General features: G+C 43.6%; 1 protein-coding gene across 4 annotated transcripts in view; it reads left to right on the plus strand.

The window, feature by feature from the left end:
- The window catches only part of lcorl (ligand dependent nuclear receptor corepressor-like), a 286,193-nt gene that overhangs the window by 190,529 nt on the left and 73,541 nt on the right, over positions 1-22,123 (plus strand). For all 4 annotated transcript variants that reach the window (XM_067989305.1, XM_067989291.1, XM_067989297.1 and 1 more), the window contains exon 2: positions 3,241-3,306. Coding sequence is in view for 3 of the 4 variants with exons in the window: in XM_067989291.1 (XP_067845392.1) it covers positions 3,241-3,306 (66 nt within the window). In the remaining variant the exon portion in view is untranslated. The remainder of the gene's footprint in view (positions 1-3,240; positions 3,307-22,123) is intronic.

A 22,123-nucleotide genomic window follows, 5' to 3' on the forward strand; every position in this document is an offset into this window, starting at 1 on the left:
GATTGTCCTTGATTACTCCGTGCCTTTCTAAGTGACGGTTTATCTTGTCCTTCAGAATTGATTCCAATAATTTGTCCACCACCGAGGTTAGACTGACTGACCTGTAATTACTCGATCTATCCCTCGCGCCCTTTTTAAACAATGGTACAACGTTAGCAGTCCTCCGATCCTCTGGCACCACGCCTGTATCCAGTGAGGATTGGAAAATGATGGTCAGAGCCTCCACTATTTCCTCCCTTGCTTCTTTTAACAGCCTGGGATACATTTCATCCGGGCCTGGTGATTTATCTACTTTCAAAGATGCTAATCCCCTTAATACTTCCTCTCTCAGAGTTTCTCCATCCAATATTTCCCCCTCTTTTGTGAAGACAAAAGGCAAAGTATTCATTAAGAACCATACCAACATCTTTTGCCTCCACACAAAGGTTACCTTTTTGGTCTCTAATAAGCCCTACTCTTTCCTTAATTATCCTCTTGCTCTTTGGGTTTTCCTCTTCTCCCTACTCCTCTGGCACCTTTTCTTTCAAACATCTCAACCGTTTCACTGTTTCCCTCCTTTTAAAATCTTTGTTGTCTACTGCCAAGCCGTATGCTGAGTTTCTGTGAGATATTCTTCCTTCTCTCCTCCTCTGCACTGAGCGACTCTTCATTATCGGTGATTTCAATCTCCTCCATAGTTCTCCATGCCCCCTCTCTCCTGAATTCACTGCCCTCAAATCCACTTTAAGCCATGCATCACCTTAAATGCCCTTGTTCCTAGCAAAGTCATCACTGTTTCCCATTGCAGGCATTCCCCCTGGTATGGCATACATCTTTGCTCCCTCAAGTCCAAGGGGCACAAACTTGAGCATATCTGCTCAACATATTGAACAACTGATTTAGCTATCCATCTCTGGATTTGGCTGTACAACTTGAAGCTCTACTTGGCTTCACTCTCCTCAGCCAAAACTTCCCATTCCCTTGGGATCATCCTAGAGAGCAAGGACTTCTTTTCTTCATTACCAATTGCTAATTTAAGCCCCTCCCCCTCCCAATTCCCATCTTCATCTCTAAGTGCAAAGAGCTCATGGATTTCTTTGCCACAAAATGAAACCATCTGTACAAGTGAATTTGTTATGCTATTAAGCTCAAAGGGCTACCACAAAATATTGTTATATAGTAGAGCCATTTTTGTGTTGGAGATTGATCTAGTTGCTTCTGTGATGTGATTGGGTCAATCTTTACATTCTGTTCTTTAAGTGTCCAAAACAATTTTTGTAGCATTGTATTCTGAGCAAGTTTTCTCCCCTTTTTTTCCTGTAATTTATCTTTTATGTCACTGATGCTGTTGCAACTGAGCAGATATTAAAAACCAACTTGTGCGATTTGAATTCTTTGCAAGACTATACAAATGACAAGACCAGCAATTACCTAAGCACATTTGTAGGATGCTCATCTTCTTCTGAAACCTTTTGTTACATGTATATGTTTAATCAATCTCAATATTTTTTGGCTGAAGTAAGTAACCCAAATTGTTTGACTCCGAAAAGGATGTTTTAATATATACTTGTTATATAGAACATTATCTAGAACTTTATCAAGCTCAAAGATCTCCTGTTTAATGCAGAATTACATTTCAGCTACAGTGACTATGATGTTTGAACTGTATTAAGTTGGTGAATTGCAAGTTCCAGAATTTCAGATCATGCCCATTGTAAAATCATTGCTTATAAAGAAAAAGCATAACCTCGGGGCATCCCAAAGCACTTCACAACCAATGGATTACTTTTGAAGTGCAGTCACTGTTGTGCAGGCAAATGCAGTAGTCAATTTGTGCACAGCAGGGTCCTACAAACAACAAATGAGATGAATGCTCAGATGATTGAGTTTTGTTGGTCTTGGTTAAAGAATAAATGTTGACCAGTAGACTGGGAGAACTCCTCAGCTGTTTTTCGAATAGTGTTGTGGGATCTTTTATGTCCACCTTAACGGATAGACAGGATCTATGGTTTAATGTCTCATCCAAAAGACTGCATCTCTGACAGTGCAACTCCCTTTTAGTACCTCACTAAAGTGTTGGTCTAGATTATGTGATCCATGTCCTGGAGTGGAGTTTGAATCCATAACCTTCTGACTCTGGCACAAGTGCTACCACTGAGCCAAGTTTACACTTAAGAGCTCAAATCAGATTATCTAGCCAAAAGCAAAATATTGCGGATGCTGGAAATACTCAGCAAGTCAGGAAGCATCTGTGAAAAAAGAAAGAGTTAACGTTTCAGGTCGATGTCCTTTCGTCAGAACTGGAAGAAGTTGAAGATTAAACAGTTTTTGAGCAAGTACAGAGCCAGGGAAAGGGTGGAGGGAGGGGAGGAAAGAACAAAAGAGAAGGTCCCTTATAGGGTGCAGGGCAGGAGTGATTAAATGACAAAAGGGCTGATGGTGCAAGGCAAGGAGAATGGTAATGGGACAAGTAAAAACACGCAAAATTGGTCTAGAGGAGCTGTGAATGGCAACAGCAGATCCATTACCAGCTCCTGCTGTCTGAAAAAATGGGAGCAGTGGTTATGGTCTGAAGTTATTGAAATCAGTGTTAGTCCAGAAGGTTGTAAAGTGCCTAATCGAAAGATGAGATGCTGTTCCTCGAGGTACCGTTGAGCTTCATTGGAACAGTGTAAGAGGCCAAGGACAGAGAGGTCAAAGTGGGACGGAGAATTAAAATAGCATGCGACAGGCAGGACCGGGTCATACTTACGGACTGAGCGGAGGTGTTCAGAAAAGCGATCACCCAATCTGCATTTGGTCTCCCCAGTGTAGAGAAGCCAACATTGTGAGCAGTAAATACGGTATACTAAATTAAAAATAGTACAAGTAAGCTGCTGTTTCACCTGGAAGGAGCATTTGGGGCCCTGGACGGTGGGAGCATCTGTCCTTTCACCTCAGCGTTTCCAGCTGAGCTTTTCCAGCATTTTCTGCTTTTAGTTCAGATTTCCAGCATCTGCAGTATTTTGCTTTTGACCGCACTACCTGCATGGGTGCTTTAGAACTTACTCCTACACCTCACTTGCCAATTAGTGGCACCATAAGCAACATTGTAGGAAAATTGTAATTTTAGCTGAAGCATCAGTTTGTACTTACTGAAATGCATTGTTGTATTTAGACAATGGAATGGGTAGAAAAATGTTAGTGATGAAATACTTTAATACTTTGTGTCATGATGCTTTTTTGCATTTGTGAGCTAACACTTTGACATTTTATTTACAGGGTTCGAAAGCATCTTGGAAGGGCTTTATGGACCAAGGTTACTCAGAGACCTCAGTTTATTTGATGGTAAAATGTTTTGTTTTCTGAATATGGCCATAGGAACAAATTTAGTAGTGAAATTCACATTTTAAAGTATGTGATTATACTGTAATGCAATTTGAGTAGTTCTTGATATGGGTTTGACTTGTATTTGAACCTTAGATTAATATTTGAACTAAAAACCTGCATAAAATGTTTCAAGAATTTAAAATTCACTAGTATCCTCTTAACAATTGCTGTTTCCTTTGAACGAGAGTGTATTCAGAACAAATGTACTAGTCTTGTTTGTCCATTTCTAAGAAGTGATGTCTCTAACTTAGACTCTTCATTAAACTTTAGTTGTCTAATTAGATCAATAAGTTGTTTGAAAATGGGCAAGCACATGATTTTTACATTCAAATGTTCTTGACAAGTTGTGTCCTCCAAGTGCTGTTTCTTAACTATCCTAAAAAAAAAAATACAAAATACAAAATGCTAAGATTCTGTTTACTATGATGTTCCCTGTTCTTTTAATGTACTGGAAGTTACAGTATGTAAGCACACAAACTATTTTGTACTATTAAAACTAATTTCACATTGTATTCCCTCTTATTGCTAGTTAACTCAAACTTCCCTATCCACATCTTTCTAAGGGTGGTTTATGGGCATTATTCATATTAAAGGCAAAATGATTTGCAGCATGTGACACTCCTACAATTCCTACAAATTTCTAACTTGGTGTGTGTAGTGTGATTTGTTACTTGTGCATTGTAATTTTGCATAAAAATCCTTATAGTTCAAAAAAGTCTGCATCTTTTAGAAATTTTCAATACCATGAAAAAGCACTGAGAAATGCTAGCCTTTAAAATTTGGAATACTCAATAAATAAAAGCACCATGTGGTGTGGTACTGAGTCATAACAGACCAGGAAAATACCAGGTTTGGTGTCTGGTCTCTAGTTATCTGATCTCAGCTGGGAATGCAGTGGTGACTCTACGATTGTCTGGTCATCTCTGGCTTATGGAAGGGAGAAAAAGAAACTCTAGAAATGCTGTTATCTCACGAATAAGACTCTGAAACCAGAGACCATGCATTACTGCTACCACCAGCCTCTCAGACTCCCCAACAACGAACATGATGTATTCAGTCTGGGCCATATTCTAGAACATTTTGATCCAAGTTAATTGATAAGATAATTCTACCTTATGCCACAGCAATGTAATGGTATACAGCAGTAGATCAATTTACTGGTGAGTTTCAGGATCCATAGGGAGACTAGCAAATCTTGTTTTGTTCCAATTCTAATGAAGTGTGTTGTCCTTAAACCCTTGTAGTTTGGAAAGTTAGGAATGATGATCCAGGATTCTATTAGTGCAAATGTGATGGAGGTGTAGTAGTATTAGTGTAGTTATTTATTTTGCCTCCTCAGATCCTGTTGGTAATCAGGGCATACCAGACAGGCAAATGACCGATCATCTGTGATAGCGAGTCCATGTTCCATACCTCTTGGTACCTCTATATGGCTGGAACAGACATAAGAAATTCCTTCAGTGTCCTCTGGGGTCTCCCCTTTCCACCCATGTGTTGTGTTCTGCCCTAGGGCAGGTCCTAACTCAAGTCTCACACACGAGCTTCTTGAGCCACTTACTAGGGAGCTGTAGCTGAGGTAGTTTCCTGTTGCTTTCCTTACGGTTTTTATCTTCGGAGTACTTTGTCAGTTGCAACAAGGCTAAAGAGTCCCACCCACCCTTTGAGAGGGGAGCACATGCACCTGTCGGACTCCAGTACCCGCGCTGAACATCAACCCAGTATTCAGAGCCAGTGCTCTGGTCTCTGATCGCTGGGGCTGTCTTGAGTGGGGCCAAACCCAACCCTTCTAACTAAGCCAGTAGTCACTCAATATGGATGATTATATTCTAGTCTTCACTCGCCAGGGCTGCCTGGGATGGGGCTCGAACACTTAACCTTCTGACTCAGGTGGGAATGCTACCACTATGCCAAAGCTCACTTCTACTCGTGGCTTTACCGATTATTTTTTTTTAAAAAACCTGCAAATGGAAATCTGAAATAAAAGCAAATGCTGGAAATCTGAAATAAGAGCAAATGCTGGAAATACCTATGTAAAGAGAAAAGACAGGTTATGTCTTTTTGGCTGATATGGGGTAGACATTTGAAACTACTATTCCCGTTTACAAATATGATGTGGAGATGCCGGTGATGGACTGGGGTGGACAAATGTAAGGAGTCTTACAACACCCGGTTATAGTCCAACAGATTTATTTAAAATCACAAGCTTTCGGAGGCTTCCTCCTTAGTCAGGTGCGTGTGGGATTCCATGAAAGGTACCGCATATATAGTCAGAGAACAATGCCTGGTGATTACAGATAATCTTTCCAACTGCCCGTTATCAAGGCAATCAAAGGAATTGAATAGTGTTCAGACAGAGAGACATTACATACAAGACTACTGAATATACAAACAGTCAGAACCCAAAGACAGAGAGAGAGAGAAACATCCGAAAGGTAGGGAAAGAGAGAGAATGACCAGTTGTATTAAAAACAGATAACTTTTTTTCGCTGGTGGGGTTACGTGTAGCGTGACGTAAACCCAAGATCCTGGTTGAGGCTGTCCTCATGGGTGCGGAACTTGGCTATCAATTTCTGCTCGATGATTTTGCGTTGCCGTGTGTCTCGAAGGCCTCCTTGGAGAACGTTTACCCGAAGATCGGTGGCTGAATGTCCTTGACTGCTGAAGTGTTCCCCGACTGGGAGGGAACCCTCCTGTCTGGTGATTGTTGCATGGGCAGAACAGACGGACAGTAGGGTTCCCTCCCAGTCGGGGAACACTTCAGCAGTCAAGGACATTCAGCCACCGATCTCCGGTTAAGCGTTCTCCAAGGCGGCCTTCGAGACACACAGCGCAAAATCATCGAGCAGAAATTGATAGCCAAGTTCCGCACCCATGAGGACGGCCTCAACCGGGATCTTAGGTTCATGTCTGTCTGTCTGTCTGAACCGTTTGTATATTCAGTAGTTCTGTCTGTCTGGACTGTTTGTATATTCAGTAGTTCTGTCTGTCTGGACCATTTGTCTGTCCAGTAGTTCTGTCTGTCTGGACCGTTTGTATATTCAGTAGCTCTGTCTGTTTGTCTGTCTTGACCATTTGTATATTCAGTAGTCCTGTATGTAATGTCTCTCAGTCTGAACACTATTCAACTCCTTTGATTGCCTTGATAACGGGCAGTTGGAAAGATTATCTGCAATCACCTAGGCATTGTTCTCTGACTATATATGCGGTACCTTTCATGGAATCCCACACTCACCTGATGAAGGAGGAAGCCTCCGGAAGCTTGTGATTTTAAATAAATCTGTTGGACTATAACCTGGTGTTGTAAGACTCCTTACATTCATTTACAAATACTTGATGTGTATTTACAGCACTTTGTTTCCATTACTTTGTGAATTTACCGTTTATTGCTGTATAGTAAAGATAGTGGTGTAGCTCTGCACTTCAAGGTTTTCCCCTCCACAATGATTCAGAAAATTTGAGTATCTTCCTCCAAAATTGGAATGGGTCGTCAGAGCCTGCGTTTTTATGGTGACCGGAACATCTGGGTTAGCCAGCAAGGCAAGTTGGTGACCAACGATATATTTGGGATGTGCAAATCCCCCACCATGTGCAGTCCCTACACACCAGCTGATGACATCACTTGGTTGGAGAGGTCGGCATTTGTAACAGTGTACATTAGAGCTGGACAAAGGATGATTGCGTTCTTGTTCCATTGTTGCTCTGTGGTAGAAGTTCTCACAGCCGTGGCTGAGTGGAAGCACTATCACCTCTTGAGTCAGATGGTTGTGGGTTCAAGTCCGATCCAGAGATGTGAGCACAAAATCTAAGCATCGGTGCAGTACTGAGCGAGTGCGCTGCTGGAGATGCCATCTTTCGGATGGGACATTAAACCAAGGCCTCACTGCCCCCCTCAGGTGGGTGTAAAAGATCCCAAGGCACTATTTCAAAAGAGCAGGGAGTGTCCTGGCCAATATTTATCCCTCAACCAACATCACTAAAACAGATTAACTGGTTACTGTCTTGCTGTTTGTGGGACCTTGTGCGTAAATTGGCTGCCACGTTTCCTACATTACAACAGTACCGACACTTCAAAAGTACTTAATTAGCTGTAAAAGTATTCCATCACCACTCTGAATAAATCCAATCCAGTTTTATCTCATTGTGACCACCAGAACATCATTCAGTAGAAAATCTACATCTTCAGGGGATATGCAGTCTGATTCCTAGGCTTGCAGTAAGTAATGGAGAACTGAAATCTAGCCTATATTAACAAAAGTTAACTGCAGTAGTGTAAAGTGAGATTGCATAGGTGTGCTCTGCATCTCCATCGGGCAGCAACCACTTGCTTTTATGTAGTGCCTTTTAATGTGAGAGTTTTCTTCATGCCTATTTCTGAAACACAATACTGAACCATGAAGAGAATGATTAGAATGGGTACCTGAAAACTTGGTTCAAGAGATGGTTCTTAGTAGGATTTTAAAGACGGAGGGGGAGAGAGAGGTGGAGAGGTTTAGGGAAGAAGCACTAAAGTGGAGGTGGCTGAAGATTTCCCTAGAATGAAAAGGTGGGAGGAAGAGCACAGACTGCTGGAGTCAGAGCATTTGGGAAGGGCTACAGGGCTGGAGGAGATTGCATCGATAGGATGCAGCAAGCTCATGGAGGGATTGAAGATCAGGATTTTGAATTTAATGTGGTTGGATGGAGAGCCAGTGTAGGTCAGAGGGCATGGGTGATAGGAAAGTGGGACTTGGTGGCAGGATGGGATATGTGAGGCAGATATTTGACCAGTTTAAGGATTGGAGGTCAGCAAAGGAAATGTTGGAGTAGCAAAGTCTGGAGGTAACATACATAAAGGTTTCAGTAATGGAGGTATTACAGCAAGATTGGAGACAGGGAAATTTAGAGAGGTGGAAGTAAGTGGTCATGCTGATGGATAGGGTGTGGGCTTTAAAGCTCAGTTCAAGACCAAACAGAATCCCTAGATTGCAGACTGGTTGTGTGTGCCTGGGAGGGCAGTGGCGTTGGTGGCAAGGAGTGGCCTTTTGTGACGGGGGTTGATTACAATAACTTCGATCTTCCTGATGAACTGGAGGTTCATTCAGGCTTGATGCCAGACATATAGTCTGACAGCACAGTCAGTCAAAGGATTGAGACTGAAGGTGCCTGTCTTTTTTTAGAAAAGTTTTCTGATTTCTTCAGCCTCCAGGCATTAGGGTTCTGCTTCTCACAAGCATTATATAACACTTTCAAATGACTTCCCCCTTCTCACCTTAAATTTGGTATATGGCCAGCTTTCTGTGGCTGCTGGTGAATACCTTGTTTTGCAAAGAGCCTTGGTTCCCAACTGTTCCATGACCCCAGGTAAACTGAAGGTGAGTTTGTGACCATCATGACTGGGTTATGAAACTAGGGGATTGTATCCATCTATTTAGCTAGGAATTTCCACTGGCATCTTGACTACTGCTTCTATACCATTCTCTGAACTGGTTCTGCAAGGATAGAAGGATACTATAGAGGTTTGATGTTTGACTTGCTAACTAACTCTACTAGTATCAGATTTTGGTTCCCTGCTTCCTTGGAGAGTTTGGAATGGGAGCTGAGCAATTGACGGGGCCAAGTGGGGAAATAGATTGTTAACCAATGACGATGGAGATCGTCAGATGTTGGGATGGGTGGTGCACCTCCCCATGTAGTTTTTACACTCAAATTTTGGAGGTTACTATTCAGGTTGGGCTAGGGAGGGGAAAAACACAGCCAAGCCTCCTGCTCTTGATTTTTATCCAGTGGCCTCCTGGAAGCTACAAAGGTGGATGTCTCTGTCTTGGAATACCAACATTTTCCCACCAAGCTAGTTTTAAGTTGGGGGTTACATCAATGTGGCAACCGGAGTATTTCCTACCACTTGCTTATTGACTAGTCTGTTTGAAAATATTGTTGTCTCCAGAACCATGGAGGGATTATAGAAAATTAATTTTAACTTATATAGTGCTGGTATGGGACCTGAACTGGTCTGAACAGAAAATCAAGTATCTACAGTTTGAGTCATTGGCTGGGAATTTCTTTGGAGCCGCTTCCATTCTGCCACTTTAACTTTGCCAGAAGTGCAGCAGGAAATCCTGTTTACACAGGCAAATGGAGTTTCTGCAGCACTTGTGACAAAGTTATGGCAGCAAAGCAGGAGCAGCCCTGAGGAAATTCCTGGCCAAGCTGCTTATTTACAAAATTGTTTTGTGGGTGGCTGTAGTGCTACAAAAACCCCACAATCTCATCTATTTTAAAGGATAGTGTAATAGCTTAAGGTCTACCACAACATAATGGTCCATATGTCTCTGATAGTCTATTGCTCTATATACCAACCTCACTTCGGAGGTAAAGCAGTATTTTCTTTGATATTGCTGGAGTGAGGCATTTGCAGTGTTCAGAAAACTAAGAGCTCCTGTAAAACTAATTTTTTTTATATGCTGACACTTGCAGGGCTGCCCATTCATAGTCGATGTGGAAAATCTGTCCCCTCTAAAGAGGCTTGTAAAGTGGTGCATTCCACTTGGGGCAATCAACTTGTTCTGTATCTTTAGTTAACTTCAAAAGGATTTAATCACAAGATAATTGTAGATAGGTTGAATGGGACTTTATTCATCTTGGATAATCCATTCAGAAAAATCCTAGTTTCTCTTTGTCCCCCCAATCTTTGAATGATTTAATTGTTTAAGTGATTTCAGGATTTTTGCCTCCTCTACTTTCTCTCAATCTGTTTGATGTGTTCTTCACTCCTAAATTTTCCTTTTACTAATTTGAAACTGTGCCCCCTTGTCCTAATTTTGCAATGTACTTTAAAGTAATATTCCAGATTTACCTTTTCTATTCTCTTATTTACTTCTACAAGCTCGCCTGCTTTCTAGGCTGTTAAGCTCAAATTTAGCCAAATAACTCAGACCCTTGACATTTGTGCATTTATCTGCACTGTTTCCAATGCATGAATGCCTCCCTTGTTCATTGGCGCCCAGAACTGGACACATCATTCAAGATGCAGTCTGACAAGAACGCTGTATTTTAAATGCAATCTTGTACTTTTACTAAATTAGGAACAGGCGTAGGCCATTCAGCCTTTCGAGCCTGTTCCACATTCAGTCAGATCATGGCTGATCTATACCTTAACTCCATTTACCAGCTGTTGATCCACATCTCTTGATACCCTTACCTAACAAAAATCTATCAATCTCAGTTTTGAAAATATTGACCCAGCATCCACAGCGTTTTGGGAGAGTGTTTTAGATTTCCACTACCCTTTGTGTGAAAGTGATTCCTGATTTCACTCTTGAATCCTAGCTCTAATTTTAAGATTGTGCCTCCTTGTGCTGGATTTCCCCCACCAGAGGAAATAGTTTCTCTATCTATTGAATCCTTTTGTCATTTTAAACACCTCAATTAGATTACCCCTCAAACTTTTAAACTCTAGGGGGAAAAATCCAAATTTATGCAATCTGTCTTCATAATTTAACCTTTTAAGCCCCAATATCATTCTGGTGAATTCAAGGTACTCTTTCCAAGGCCAATATGTCATTCCGGTGGTGCACAGAACTGATGTGGTCTAACTAGAGCTTTATACAACTGAAGCATAACTTTCTCCTCTTTGTAATCCAGCCTACTTAAGTTAAAGACCAAATTCCAGTAGACTTTTCGATTACTTTTTGTACCTGTCCACTACCTTTTAGTAATTTGTGTACATGGACACCTGAATCTCTTTGGTCCTCCACAGTTCCTAGTTTACAAGAAATATAAGATAGGAGTAGGCCATACAGCCCCTCGAGCCTGCTGTGCCATTCAATAAGATCATGGCTGATCTTTGACCTCAACTCCACTTTCCTGCCCGATCCCCATATCCCTTGATTCCCCTAGAGTCCAAAAATCTATTGATCTCATTCTTGAATATTTTCAATGACTGAGCATTCATAGCCCTCTGAGGTAGAGAATTCCAAAGATTCACAACCCTCAATGCTAAATATCCCACCCCTTATCCTGACACTGTCCCCTAGTTCTCCAGCCAGGGGAAACCACCTCTCAGCATCTACCCTGTCAAGCCCTCTCAGGATCTTGTGTTTCAGTGAGATCACCTCTCATTCTTCTAAACTCCAGAGTATAGGCCCATTGTACTCAATCTCTCCTCATAGGACAATCTGCTTATCCCAGGAATCTGTCTACTAAACCTTCGTAGCATGCCTCTAAGGCAAGTATATCCTTCCTTAGATAAGGAGATCAAAACTGTACTCTGTACTCCAGGTGTGGTCTCACCAAAGCCCTGTACAATTGCAGCATGACTTCCTTACTCTTGTACTCCAATCTCCTTGTAATAAAGGCTAACATACCATTTTCCTTCCTAATTGCTTGCTGTACCTGTATGTTAACTTTCTGTGATTTGTGTACAAGGACACCCAAATCCCCCTGAACAACAATACTTACTAGTTTCCCACCATTTAAAAAATATTCTATTTTTCTATTCTTCCAACCAAAGTGAATAACCTCACATGTCCCTACATTATACTCCATCTGCTTCCTTCTTGCCCACTCATTTAATGTGTCTATATCCCTTTGCAGACTCTGTGTCCTCCTCACAGTTTACTTTTGCACCTAGCTTTGCATCGTCAGCAAACTTGGATGCATTACACTCGGTCCCTTCATCTAAGTCATTAATATAGATTGTAAATAGCTGAAGCTCAAGTACTGATCATTGCGGCACCCCACTAGTTACAGCCTGCCAACCTGAGCATGACCTGTTTATTCCTATTGTTTTCTGTCTGTTAACCAATCCTCTATCCATGCTAATATATTACCCCAACCCCATGAACCCTTATCTTGTGTAACAACCTTTTTTAATGTGGCACCTTATTGAATGCCTTATGAAAATCCAAATATACTACATCCACTGGTTCCCCTTTATCTACCTTGCTAGTTACGCCCTCAAAAAGAACTCCAGTGGATTTGTCAAATACAATTTCACTTTCATAAAACTATGTTGACTCTGCTCAATCATATTATGATTGCCTAAGTGCCCTGTTACCACATCCTTAATAATAGATTGCAGCATTTTCCCGACTACTGATGTCAGGCTAATTGGCCTATAGTTCCCTGATTTCTCTCTCCATCCTTTCTTGAATAGGAGTGTTATGTTTGTTACCTTCCAATCTACTGGGACCATTCTAGAATCTAGGGAATTTTGGAAGATCACAACCAATGCATCCACTATCTCTGCAGCCGCCTGTTTTGGAACCCTAGGATGTAAGCCATCTGATCCAGGAGATTTGTCGGCTTTTAGTCCCATTAATTTCTCCAGTACTTTTTCTTTAATATTATCTACTTTGAGTTCCCCACTCTCATTAGACCCTTGGTTCGCCACTATTTCTGGTATGTTTTTTGCGTCTTCTGCTATGAAGACAGATACAAAATACTTGTTTAACGTCTCTGCCATTTCCTTATTCCCCATTATAATTTCTCCTGCCTCAGCCTCTAAGGGACCCATGTTTACTTTTGCTACTCTTTTTTTACATACTTGTAGCAGCTCTCTCAATCTTTTTATATTTTTTGCCAGTTTACTCTCATTCTATTTTCTGCCTGTTTATCAATTTTTTTGGCCATCCTTTGCTGGTTTCTAAAACTCCCAATTCTCAGGCCTACCACTACTCTTGGCAACATTATAAGCCTCTTTTAATCTAATACTATCCATAACTTCTTTAGCCATGGATGGATCACTTTTCCCATGGGGTTTTTATTCCTCAATGGAATGTAAATTCGTTGAGAATTGTGAAATATTTCTTTAACTGTTTGCCATTGCTTATCTACCATCCTATCTTTTTAATCTAATTTCCCAATCAACCTAAGCCAACTCACCCCTCATACCTATGTAATTGGCTTTATTTAAGTTTAAGACTCTAATTTTGGACTTAAGTACGTCACTTTCGAAGTCAATATGAAATTCATCAGATTGTGATCACTTCCCCAGAGGATCCCATACTATGAGATTACACCAGACAGGGTCTAAAATGACCTGTTCCCTGATTGGTTCCACGCCGTATTGTTCCAGAAACTGTCTCGACTGCATTCCGTGAACTCTTCCTCCAAACTACTTTTGCCAATTTGATTTGCCCAGTCTATTTGAAGATTAAAGTCCCTCATGATTGTTGCATTACCTTTGTTACAAGCTCCTCTTATTTCTTGATTAATACTCTGTCCACACACCATCCTGACTTGGAAATATATCGCCGTTCCTTCATCGTCGCTGGGTCAAAATCCTGGAAACTCCCTAACAGCACTGTGGGAGTACCTTCACCACGCAGGCTGCAGTGGTTCAAGGTGGCGGCTCACCTCCACCTTCTCGAGGGCAATTAGGGATGGGCAATAAATGCTGGCCTTGCCAGCGATGCCCTCATCCCATGAATGAATTTTTTGTAGGAAAAAAACCAGTATAACTACTGTTCGGGGGCCTTAAAACTACTCCCACCATTATTTTCTGCCCCTTGTTATTTTTGATATCCACCCATACTGATTCTATTTCCTGTTCTTCCGAGACAAGATCCTTTCTTACTACTGTCCTTAAGTCATCCTTTTATGATCAGGGCTACCCCCCACCCAACCACTACTTTTCCATTTTGTCTGTCTTTTCAAAAAGTCAAGTACCCTGGAATATTTAGTTCCCAACCTTGGTCACAGAGTTTAATGGTAATAGTGCATCAGTGAATAAGGTCACATCGGGGGGAAAATAGTAACAAGTTAAAATTAAAGGCGCTTCATCTGAATGCACGAAGCATTTGTAATAAGATAGACAAATTAATGGCACAAATAGAGATAAATGGGTTTGCTCTAGTAGCCATTACTGAGACGTCGTTGCAAGGTCTGTTCCTTCCTGACACACTCTGCTTATCTTGACCCCAATTGCTACACTGCTCTGCGGTCTTGACGATTGTCTTTTTAGACTTATAAATTTACCCTTGCATGAACCCACCCCCCGCAACCTGTTTAGTTTACTGCCCTAGTTATTCGATTCGCCAGGACACTGGTCACAGTCCGATTTAAGTGGAGACTGTCCCAACGGAACAGCTCCCTTTTTTCCCTAGCACTGTGCCAGTGCCCTGTGAATCGAAGCCCCTGTCTCCCACACTCTGATCTGTTTGAACCTATGCTAATTTGCACGTGGCTCAGATAGTAATCCAGAGTTTATTACCTTTGAGGTTCTGCTTATTAATTTGGACTCAAACTCCCTCAGCAGAACCTCATTCCTAGTTCTACCTATGTTGTCGTTTCCTATGTGAACAATTGGATCCTTCCCCCTCATGCTCCAAGTTCTTCTCCAGCCGCGAGGAGATATCCTTAATGCTGGCACCAGGCAAGCAACGCAGCCGTCGGAACTTCTGGTCGCGGCTGCAGAGAACAGTGTTTATCCCTCTGACTATACTAGCCCCAGCACTACCACATTCCATTTTTCTCCCCCCAACCTACTTGAATGGCCTCCTGTACCATGATGATGTGGTCAAATTGCCCATCCTCCCTGCAGCCTTTGTTTTCATCCACACAGGTAGCAAGTACCTCGTACCTATTGGACAAGGTCAAAGGCTGAGGCTCCTCCATCACTGCATCTGGGTCCCCATTACTGCCTGTCTCGCTGTCACATCCTCCTATCCCTGACCACAGACCAAATCTAAACTACTACCTAGCCAAAGGGTGTGACTACCACCTGGATCAAAGTGTCCAGATAAAAGCCCATGGGATCCAAGGGAAAGTAGCAAGTTGAATCCAAAATCTGCTCAGTGGTAGGAAGCAAAGGGTAATGGTCAGGTGTTTTTGTGACTGGAAGGCTGTTTCCAGGGGGGCTCCGCAGGGATCAGAACTAGGTCCCTTGCTTTTTGTGGTATAAATGATTTTGACTTGAAAGTAGGGGGCATGATCAAGAAGGTTGCCAATGATACAAAAATTGGCCGTGTGGTTGATAGTGAGGAGGAAAGCTGTATACTGCAGGAAGATATCAATGGACTGGCCAGGTGGGCAGAAAAGTGGCAAATGGAATTCAATCTGGAGAAGTGTGAGGTAATGCATTTGGGGAGAAGGTGGTGGTGAGCCAGCTTCATGAACCGCTGTAGTCCGTGTGGTGACGGTTCTCCCACAGTGCTGTTAGGAAGGGAGTTCCAGGATTTTGACCCAGCGACGATGAAGGAACGGCGATATATTTCCAAGTCGGGATGGTGTGTGACTTGGAGGGGAACATGCAGGTGGTGGTGTTCCCATGTGCCTGCTGCTCTTGTCCTTCTGGGTGGTAGAGGTCGCGGGTTTGAGAGGTGCTGTCGAAGAAGTCTTGGCGAGTTGCTGCAGTGCCTACTGTGGATGGTACACACTGCAGCCACAGTGCGCCGGTGATGAAGGGAGTGAATGTTTAGGGTGGTGGATGGGGTGCCAATCAAGTGGGCTGCGTTGTCCTGGATGGTGTTGAGCTTCTTGAGTTGTTGGAGCTGCACTCATCCAGGTAAGTGGAGAGTATTCCATCACACTCCTGACTTGTGCCTTGTAGATGGTGGAAAGGCTTTGTGGAGTTAGGAGATGAGTCACTCGCCGCAGAATACCCAGCCTCTGACCTGCTCTTGTAGCCACAGTATTTATATGGCTGGTCCAGTTAAGTTTCTGGTCAATGGTGACCCCCGGGATGTTGATTGTGGGGGATTCGGCGATGGTAATGCCGTTGAATGTCAAGGGGAGGTGGTCATTGCCTTGCACTTGTCTGGCACGAATGTTACTTGCCACTTATCAACCCAAGCCTGGATGTTGTCCAGGTCTTGCTGCATGTGGGCTCAGACTGCTTCATTATCTCAGTGGTTGCTATTGGAACTGAACACTGTGCAATTATCAGCGAACATCCCCATTTCTGACCTTATGATGGAGGGACGGTCATTGATGAAGCAGCTGAAGATGGTTGGGCCGAGGACACTGCCCTGAGGAACTCCTGCAGCAATGTCCTGGGGCTGAGATGATTGGCCTCCAACAGCCACTACCATCTTCCTTTGTGCTAGGTATGACTCCAGCCACTGGAGAGTTTTCCCCCTGATTCCCATTGACTTCAATTTTACTAGGGCTCCTTGGTGCCACACTCGGTCAAATGCTGCCTTGATGTCAAGGGAAGTCACTCTCGCCTCACCTGGAATTCAGCTCTTTTGCCCATGTTTGGACCAAGGCTGTAATGAGGTCTGGAGCCGAGTGGTCCTGGCGGAACCCAAACTGAGCATCGGTGAGCAGGTTATTGGTGAGTAAGTGCCACTTGATGGAAGGTGTCGTCGACAGTGCTATCACTTTGAGTAGACTGATGGGGCGGTAATTGGCCATATTGGATTTGTCCTGCTTTCTGTGGACAGGACATACCTGGGCAATTTTCTACATTGTCGGTAAATGCCGGTGTTGTAGCTGTACTGGAACAGCTTGGCTAGAGGCGCAGCTAGTTCTGAAGCACAAGTCTTCAGCACTACAGTTGGGATGTTGTCGGGGCCCATAGCCTTTGCTGTATCCAGTGCACTCAGCCGTTTCTTGATATCACGTGGAGTGAATCGAATTGGCTGAAGACTGGCTTCTGTGATGGTAGGGATATCGGGAGGAGGCCGAGATGGATCATCGACTCGGCACTTCTGGCTGAAGATAGTTGCAAACGCTTCAGCCTTGTCTTTTCAACTCGCGTGCTGGACTGTGCCATCATTGAGGATGTTTGCAGAGCCTCCTCCTCCCGTTAGTTGTTTAATTGTCCACCACCATTCACGACTGGATGTGGCAGGACTGGAGAGCTTTGATCTGATCCGTTGGTTGTGGAATCGCTTAGCTCTGTCTATAGCATGTTGCTTCTGCTGTTTAGCATGCATGTAATCTTGAGTTATAGCTTCACCAGGTTGGCACCTCATTTTTAGGCATGTCGGGTGCTGATTCTGGCATGCTCTTCTACACTCCTCATTGAACCTGGCTTGTTGGTAATGGTAGAGTGAGGAATATGCTGGGCCATGAGGTTACAGATTGTGCTGGAATACAATTCTGCTGCTGATGGCGCACAGCGCCTCATGGGTGTCCAGTTTTGAGCTGCTAGATCTGTTCTGAATCTATTCCATTTAGCACGGTGGTAGTGCCACACAACATGTTGGATGGTGCCCTCAGTGCGAAGACGGGACTTTGTCTCCACGAGGTGGTCTCTCCTACCAATGCTGTCATGGACAAATGCATTTGCGACAGGTGGGTTAGTGAGGACGACGTCAAGTAAGTTTTTCCCTCGTGTTGGTTCACTCACCACCTGCCGCGGGCCCAGTCTGGCAGCTATGTCCTTCAGGATTCGGCCAGCTTAGTCAGTAGTGGTGCTACCGAGCCACTCTTGGTGATGGACATTGAAGTCCCCCACCCAGAGTACATTGTCTGCCCTTGCTACCCTCAGTGCTTCCTCCAAGTAGTGCTCAACATGGAGGAGGACTGATTCATCAGCTGAGGGAGGATGCTAGGTGGTAATCAGTAGGAGGTTTCCTTGCCCATGTTTGACCTGATGCCATGAGATTTCATGGGGTCCAGAGTCAATGTTGACTCCCAAATCCATTCCTTCCTGACTGTATATCACTGTACCGCTACCTCTGGTCGGTCTGTCCTGCCGGTGGGACAGGACATACCCAGGGATGGTGATGGAAGAGTCTGGGACGTTGGCTGAAAGGTATGATTCTGTGAGTATGGCTATGTCAGGCTGTTGCTTGACTAGTCTGTGGGACAGCTCTCCCAATTTTGGCACAAGTCCCCAGATGTTAGTGAGGAGGACTTTGCAGGGTCGACTGGGCTTGGTTTGCCGTTGTCGTGTCCGGTGCCTAGTGGTCCGATGCTGGGTGGTCCGTCCGGTTTTATTCTTGTGACTTTTTTAGTGAGATTTTACAACTGGGTGGCTTGCTAGGCCATTTCAGAGGACAATTAAGAATCAACCACATTGCTGTGGGTCTGGAGTCACATTTAGGCCAGACCGAGTAAGGACAGCAGGTTTCATTCCCTAAAGGGCATTAGTGAACCAGATGGGTTTTTACAACAATCCGGTAGTTTCAAGGCCACCATTATGAAAATATTACTGTTTTTAGAGGATATAGTGTATCAACCCAGAAAGGGATTTCATAGAATCAAGAGATTATTTTAATTCCAGATTTTTATTTTAATTAATTGAATTTAATTAATTGAATTTAAATTCCCTAGCTGCCTTGGCAGGATTTGAACTCATGACTCCGGATTATTAGTCCAGGCCTCTGGATTACTAGACCAGTAATGTAACCACTATGCTACCGTACCCCGTTGAGGCATAGAATAAAAGAGCAGGGAGCTTATGCTGGAACTGTATAAAACTCTAGTTAGGCCACAGCTTGAGTGCTGAGTATAGTTCTGGACACCACATTACAGGAAAGATGTGATTGCACTAGAGGGTTCAGAGGAAATTTAAAAGGATGTTGCCATGGCTGGAGAATTTTAGCTATGAGGAAAGATTGGATAGGCTGGGGTTGTTTTCTTTGGAACAAAGGAGGCTGAGGTGAGATTTAATTGAGATGTATAAAATTGAGGGGCCTAGATAGAGTGGATAGAGAGGACCTATTTCCCTTAGCAGATGGGTCAGTGACCAGGGGGCATAGATCTAAAGTAATTGGTAGAAGCATTAGAGGGGAGCTGAGAAGAAATTTTATCACCCAGAGGGTGGTGGGGGTCTGGAACTCACTGCCTGAAGAGGTGGTAGAGGCAGAAACCCTCAACTCATTTTAAAAAGTTCTTGGATGTGCACTTGAAGTGCCGAAACCTACAGGGCTATGGACCAAGTGCTGGAAAGTGGATTAAGCGGGATAGCTCTTTTTCGGCCGGCACGGACACGATGGGCCGAATGGCCGCCTCTGTGCCATAACCTTCTATGATTCTGTGAACTCTTCCCCCTCCCTGATGCATCACAATGTCTGCAGCTCGGACTTCAGCTCAACAGCTCTGAGCTTGAAGTTCCTCAAGTTGCAGATATTTACTGCAGATGTGGTTGCTCAGGATCTCGCTGGTTTCCACCAACTCCTGCAGTTACGATGCACCACCTGCCCTGCCATCCCTATCTATTCTTGTTTTACATATTTAATTAAAGTTTTCATTCACTCATTATTTTTAGTTTTATTAACTAATTAGTTTATCTAACTTTATTAAATTAATAAATAATAGTTATAGTTTCCCAGCTCTTGGGTTAAACCACTGGCGTAGCTTAGAGAGCCAATAAAAAGTAATATGCACCAACCAGTCACCTACCTGCTGTCTTATGATCTCACTCCTTGATTTTTTTTTTGTTTTTGATTTCACCCTACTTTATGCTGCCACACCCTGCCCCTTCCTCCATTATGAAAATATTACTGTTTTTAGAGGATATAGTGTATCAACCCAGAAAGGGATTTCATAGAATCAAGAGATTATTTGTCACATTGTGCCTTACCCTGTACTATATACCAGAGTGCTCTACATCAATCCTAATTACTCGTTCTTTCCCAGATTTGATTGTGGGCTATCATAGTATATTACAGCACAGAAGGTGGCCATTCGGCCTATTGTGCCTGTGCCGGCTCTTTGAAACAGCAATCCAATTAGTCCCACTCCCCAGCTCTTTCCCTATCGCTTTGTAATTATTTTCCCTTCGGGTATTTATCCAATTCTTTTTTGAAAGTTACTATTGAATCTGCTTCCACCACCTTTTCAGGCAGTGCATTCCAGATCATAACAACTCTCTGCGTTTTTTTTTTAAAAAAATTTTCCTCATGTCGCCTCTGGTTCTTTTGCCAATCGCCTTAAACCCGTGTCCTCTGGTTACTGACCCTTCTGCCACTGGAAACAATTTCTCCTTATTTACTCTAAACTGTTATCAAAACTGTTCATGATTTTGAACACCAATCAAATCGCCTCTTATCCTTCTCTGCTCTAAGGAGAACAAACCCAGCTTCTCCAGTCTCTCAACTTTATCACATTGAAAGTTCTCTAGTATACATTTCAGGAATGTCTCACCCTCTTTGCCCTCTGCACTCTTAATATCCCGGTCGATATTGGGACAATTGAATCCCTCATTATCACTATTCTATAGTTCTTGCATCTTTCTGTAATTTGCTCCTCTGCCTCCTTCCCATTATTTCATAGAAAATTTACATCACAGAAGGAGGCCATTCGGCCCATCGTGTCTGCGCCAGCCGAAAATGAGCCACCCAGCCTAATACCACTTTCCAGCTCTTGGTCCTTAGCCTTGTAGGTTATGGCACTTCAAGTGCATATCCGAGTACTTTTTAAATGCGAGGAGTCGTACAACACCAGGTTATAGTCCAACAGCTTTATTTAAAATCACAAGCTTTCGGAGCTTTGCTCCTTCGTCAGATGAATGAAGGGTTCCATAAAGGCACAGCATATATAGTCAGAGAACAATGCCTGGTCTTTCTAACTAATAATCTTTCTAACTGCCATTTATCACACCTCGGCAGAGAGATAATCACAGCAATCAAAGGAGTAGATGGTGTTCAGACAGGTTAGTCAGGGAAACATTACATCCAAGAATACTGAATACACAAGGGGTCAGATCACAAAGACAGACAGAGAGAGAGAGAATGACCAGTTGTATTAAAAACAGATCACTTTTTTTCGCTAGTGGGGTTACATGTAGCGTGACATGAACCCAAGATCCCGGTTGAGGCTGTCCTCATGGGTGCAGAACTTGGCTATCAATTTCTGCTCGACAATTTTGCGTTGGAGAACGCTTACCCGAAGATCGGTGGCTGAATGTCCTTGACTGCTGACGTGTTCCCCGACTGGGAGGGAACCCTCCTGTCTGGCGATTGTTGTGCGGTGTCCATTCATCCGTTGTCGCAGTGTCTGCATGGTCTCGCCGATGTACCATGCTCCGGGGCATCCTTTCCTGCAACGTATGAGGTAGACAACGTTGGCCGAGTCACAGGAGTATGAACCATGTACCTGGTGGGTGGTGTCCTCTCGTGTGATGGTGGTGTCTGTGTCGATGATCTGGCATGTCTTGCAGAGGTTACCGTGGCAGGGTTGTGTGGTGTCGTGGACGCTGTTCTCCTGAAAGCTGGGTAATTTGCTGCAAACGATGGTCTGTTTGAGGTTGGATGGCTGTTTGAAGGCGAGTAGTGGAGGTGTGGGGATGGCCTTAGCGAGGTGTTCGTCGTCATCGATGACATGTTGAAGGCTGCGAAGAACATGGCGTAGTTTCTCCGCTCTGGGGAAGTACTGGACGATGAAGGGTACTCTGTTGGTTGCGTCCCGTGTTTGTCTTCTGAGGAGGTCTATGCGATTTTTCGCTGTGGCTCGTCAGAACTGTCGATCGACGAGTCGAGCGTCATATCCCGTTCTTACGAGGGCGTCTTTTAGCGTCTGTAGGTGTCCATCGCGTTCCTCCTCGTCTGAGCAGATCCTGTGTATTCGCAGGGCCTGTCCATAGGGGATGGCCTCTTTGACGTGGTTAGGGTGGAAGCTGGAAAAGTGGAGCATCGTGAGGTTGTCCGTGGGCTTGCGGTAGAGTGAGGTGCTGAGGTGCCTGTCTTTGATGGAGATTCGTGTGTCCAAGAATGAAACTGATTCTGAGGAGTAGTCAATGGTGGGATGGAACTTGTTGATGTTATCGTGTAGTCTCTTCAGTGATTCTTCTCCGTGGGTCCATAGGAAGAAAATGTCATCGATGTATCTGGTGTGTAGCGTTGGTTGGAGGTCCTGTGCAGTGAAGAAGTCGTGCTCGAACTTGTGCATGAAAATGTTGGCG

This window comes from Heptranchias perlo, chromosome 1, assembly GCF_035084215.1.
Source record: "Heptranchias perlo isolate sHepPer1 chromosome 1, sHepPer1.hap1, whole genome shotgun sequence".
Classification (NCBI taxonomy): domain Eukaryota; kingdom Metazoa; phylum Chordata; class Chondrichthyes; order Hexanchiformes; family Hexanchidae; genus Heptranchias; species Heptranchias perlo.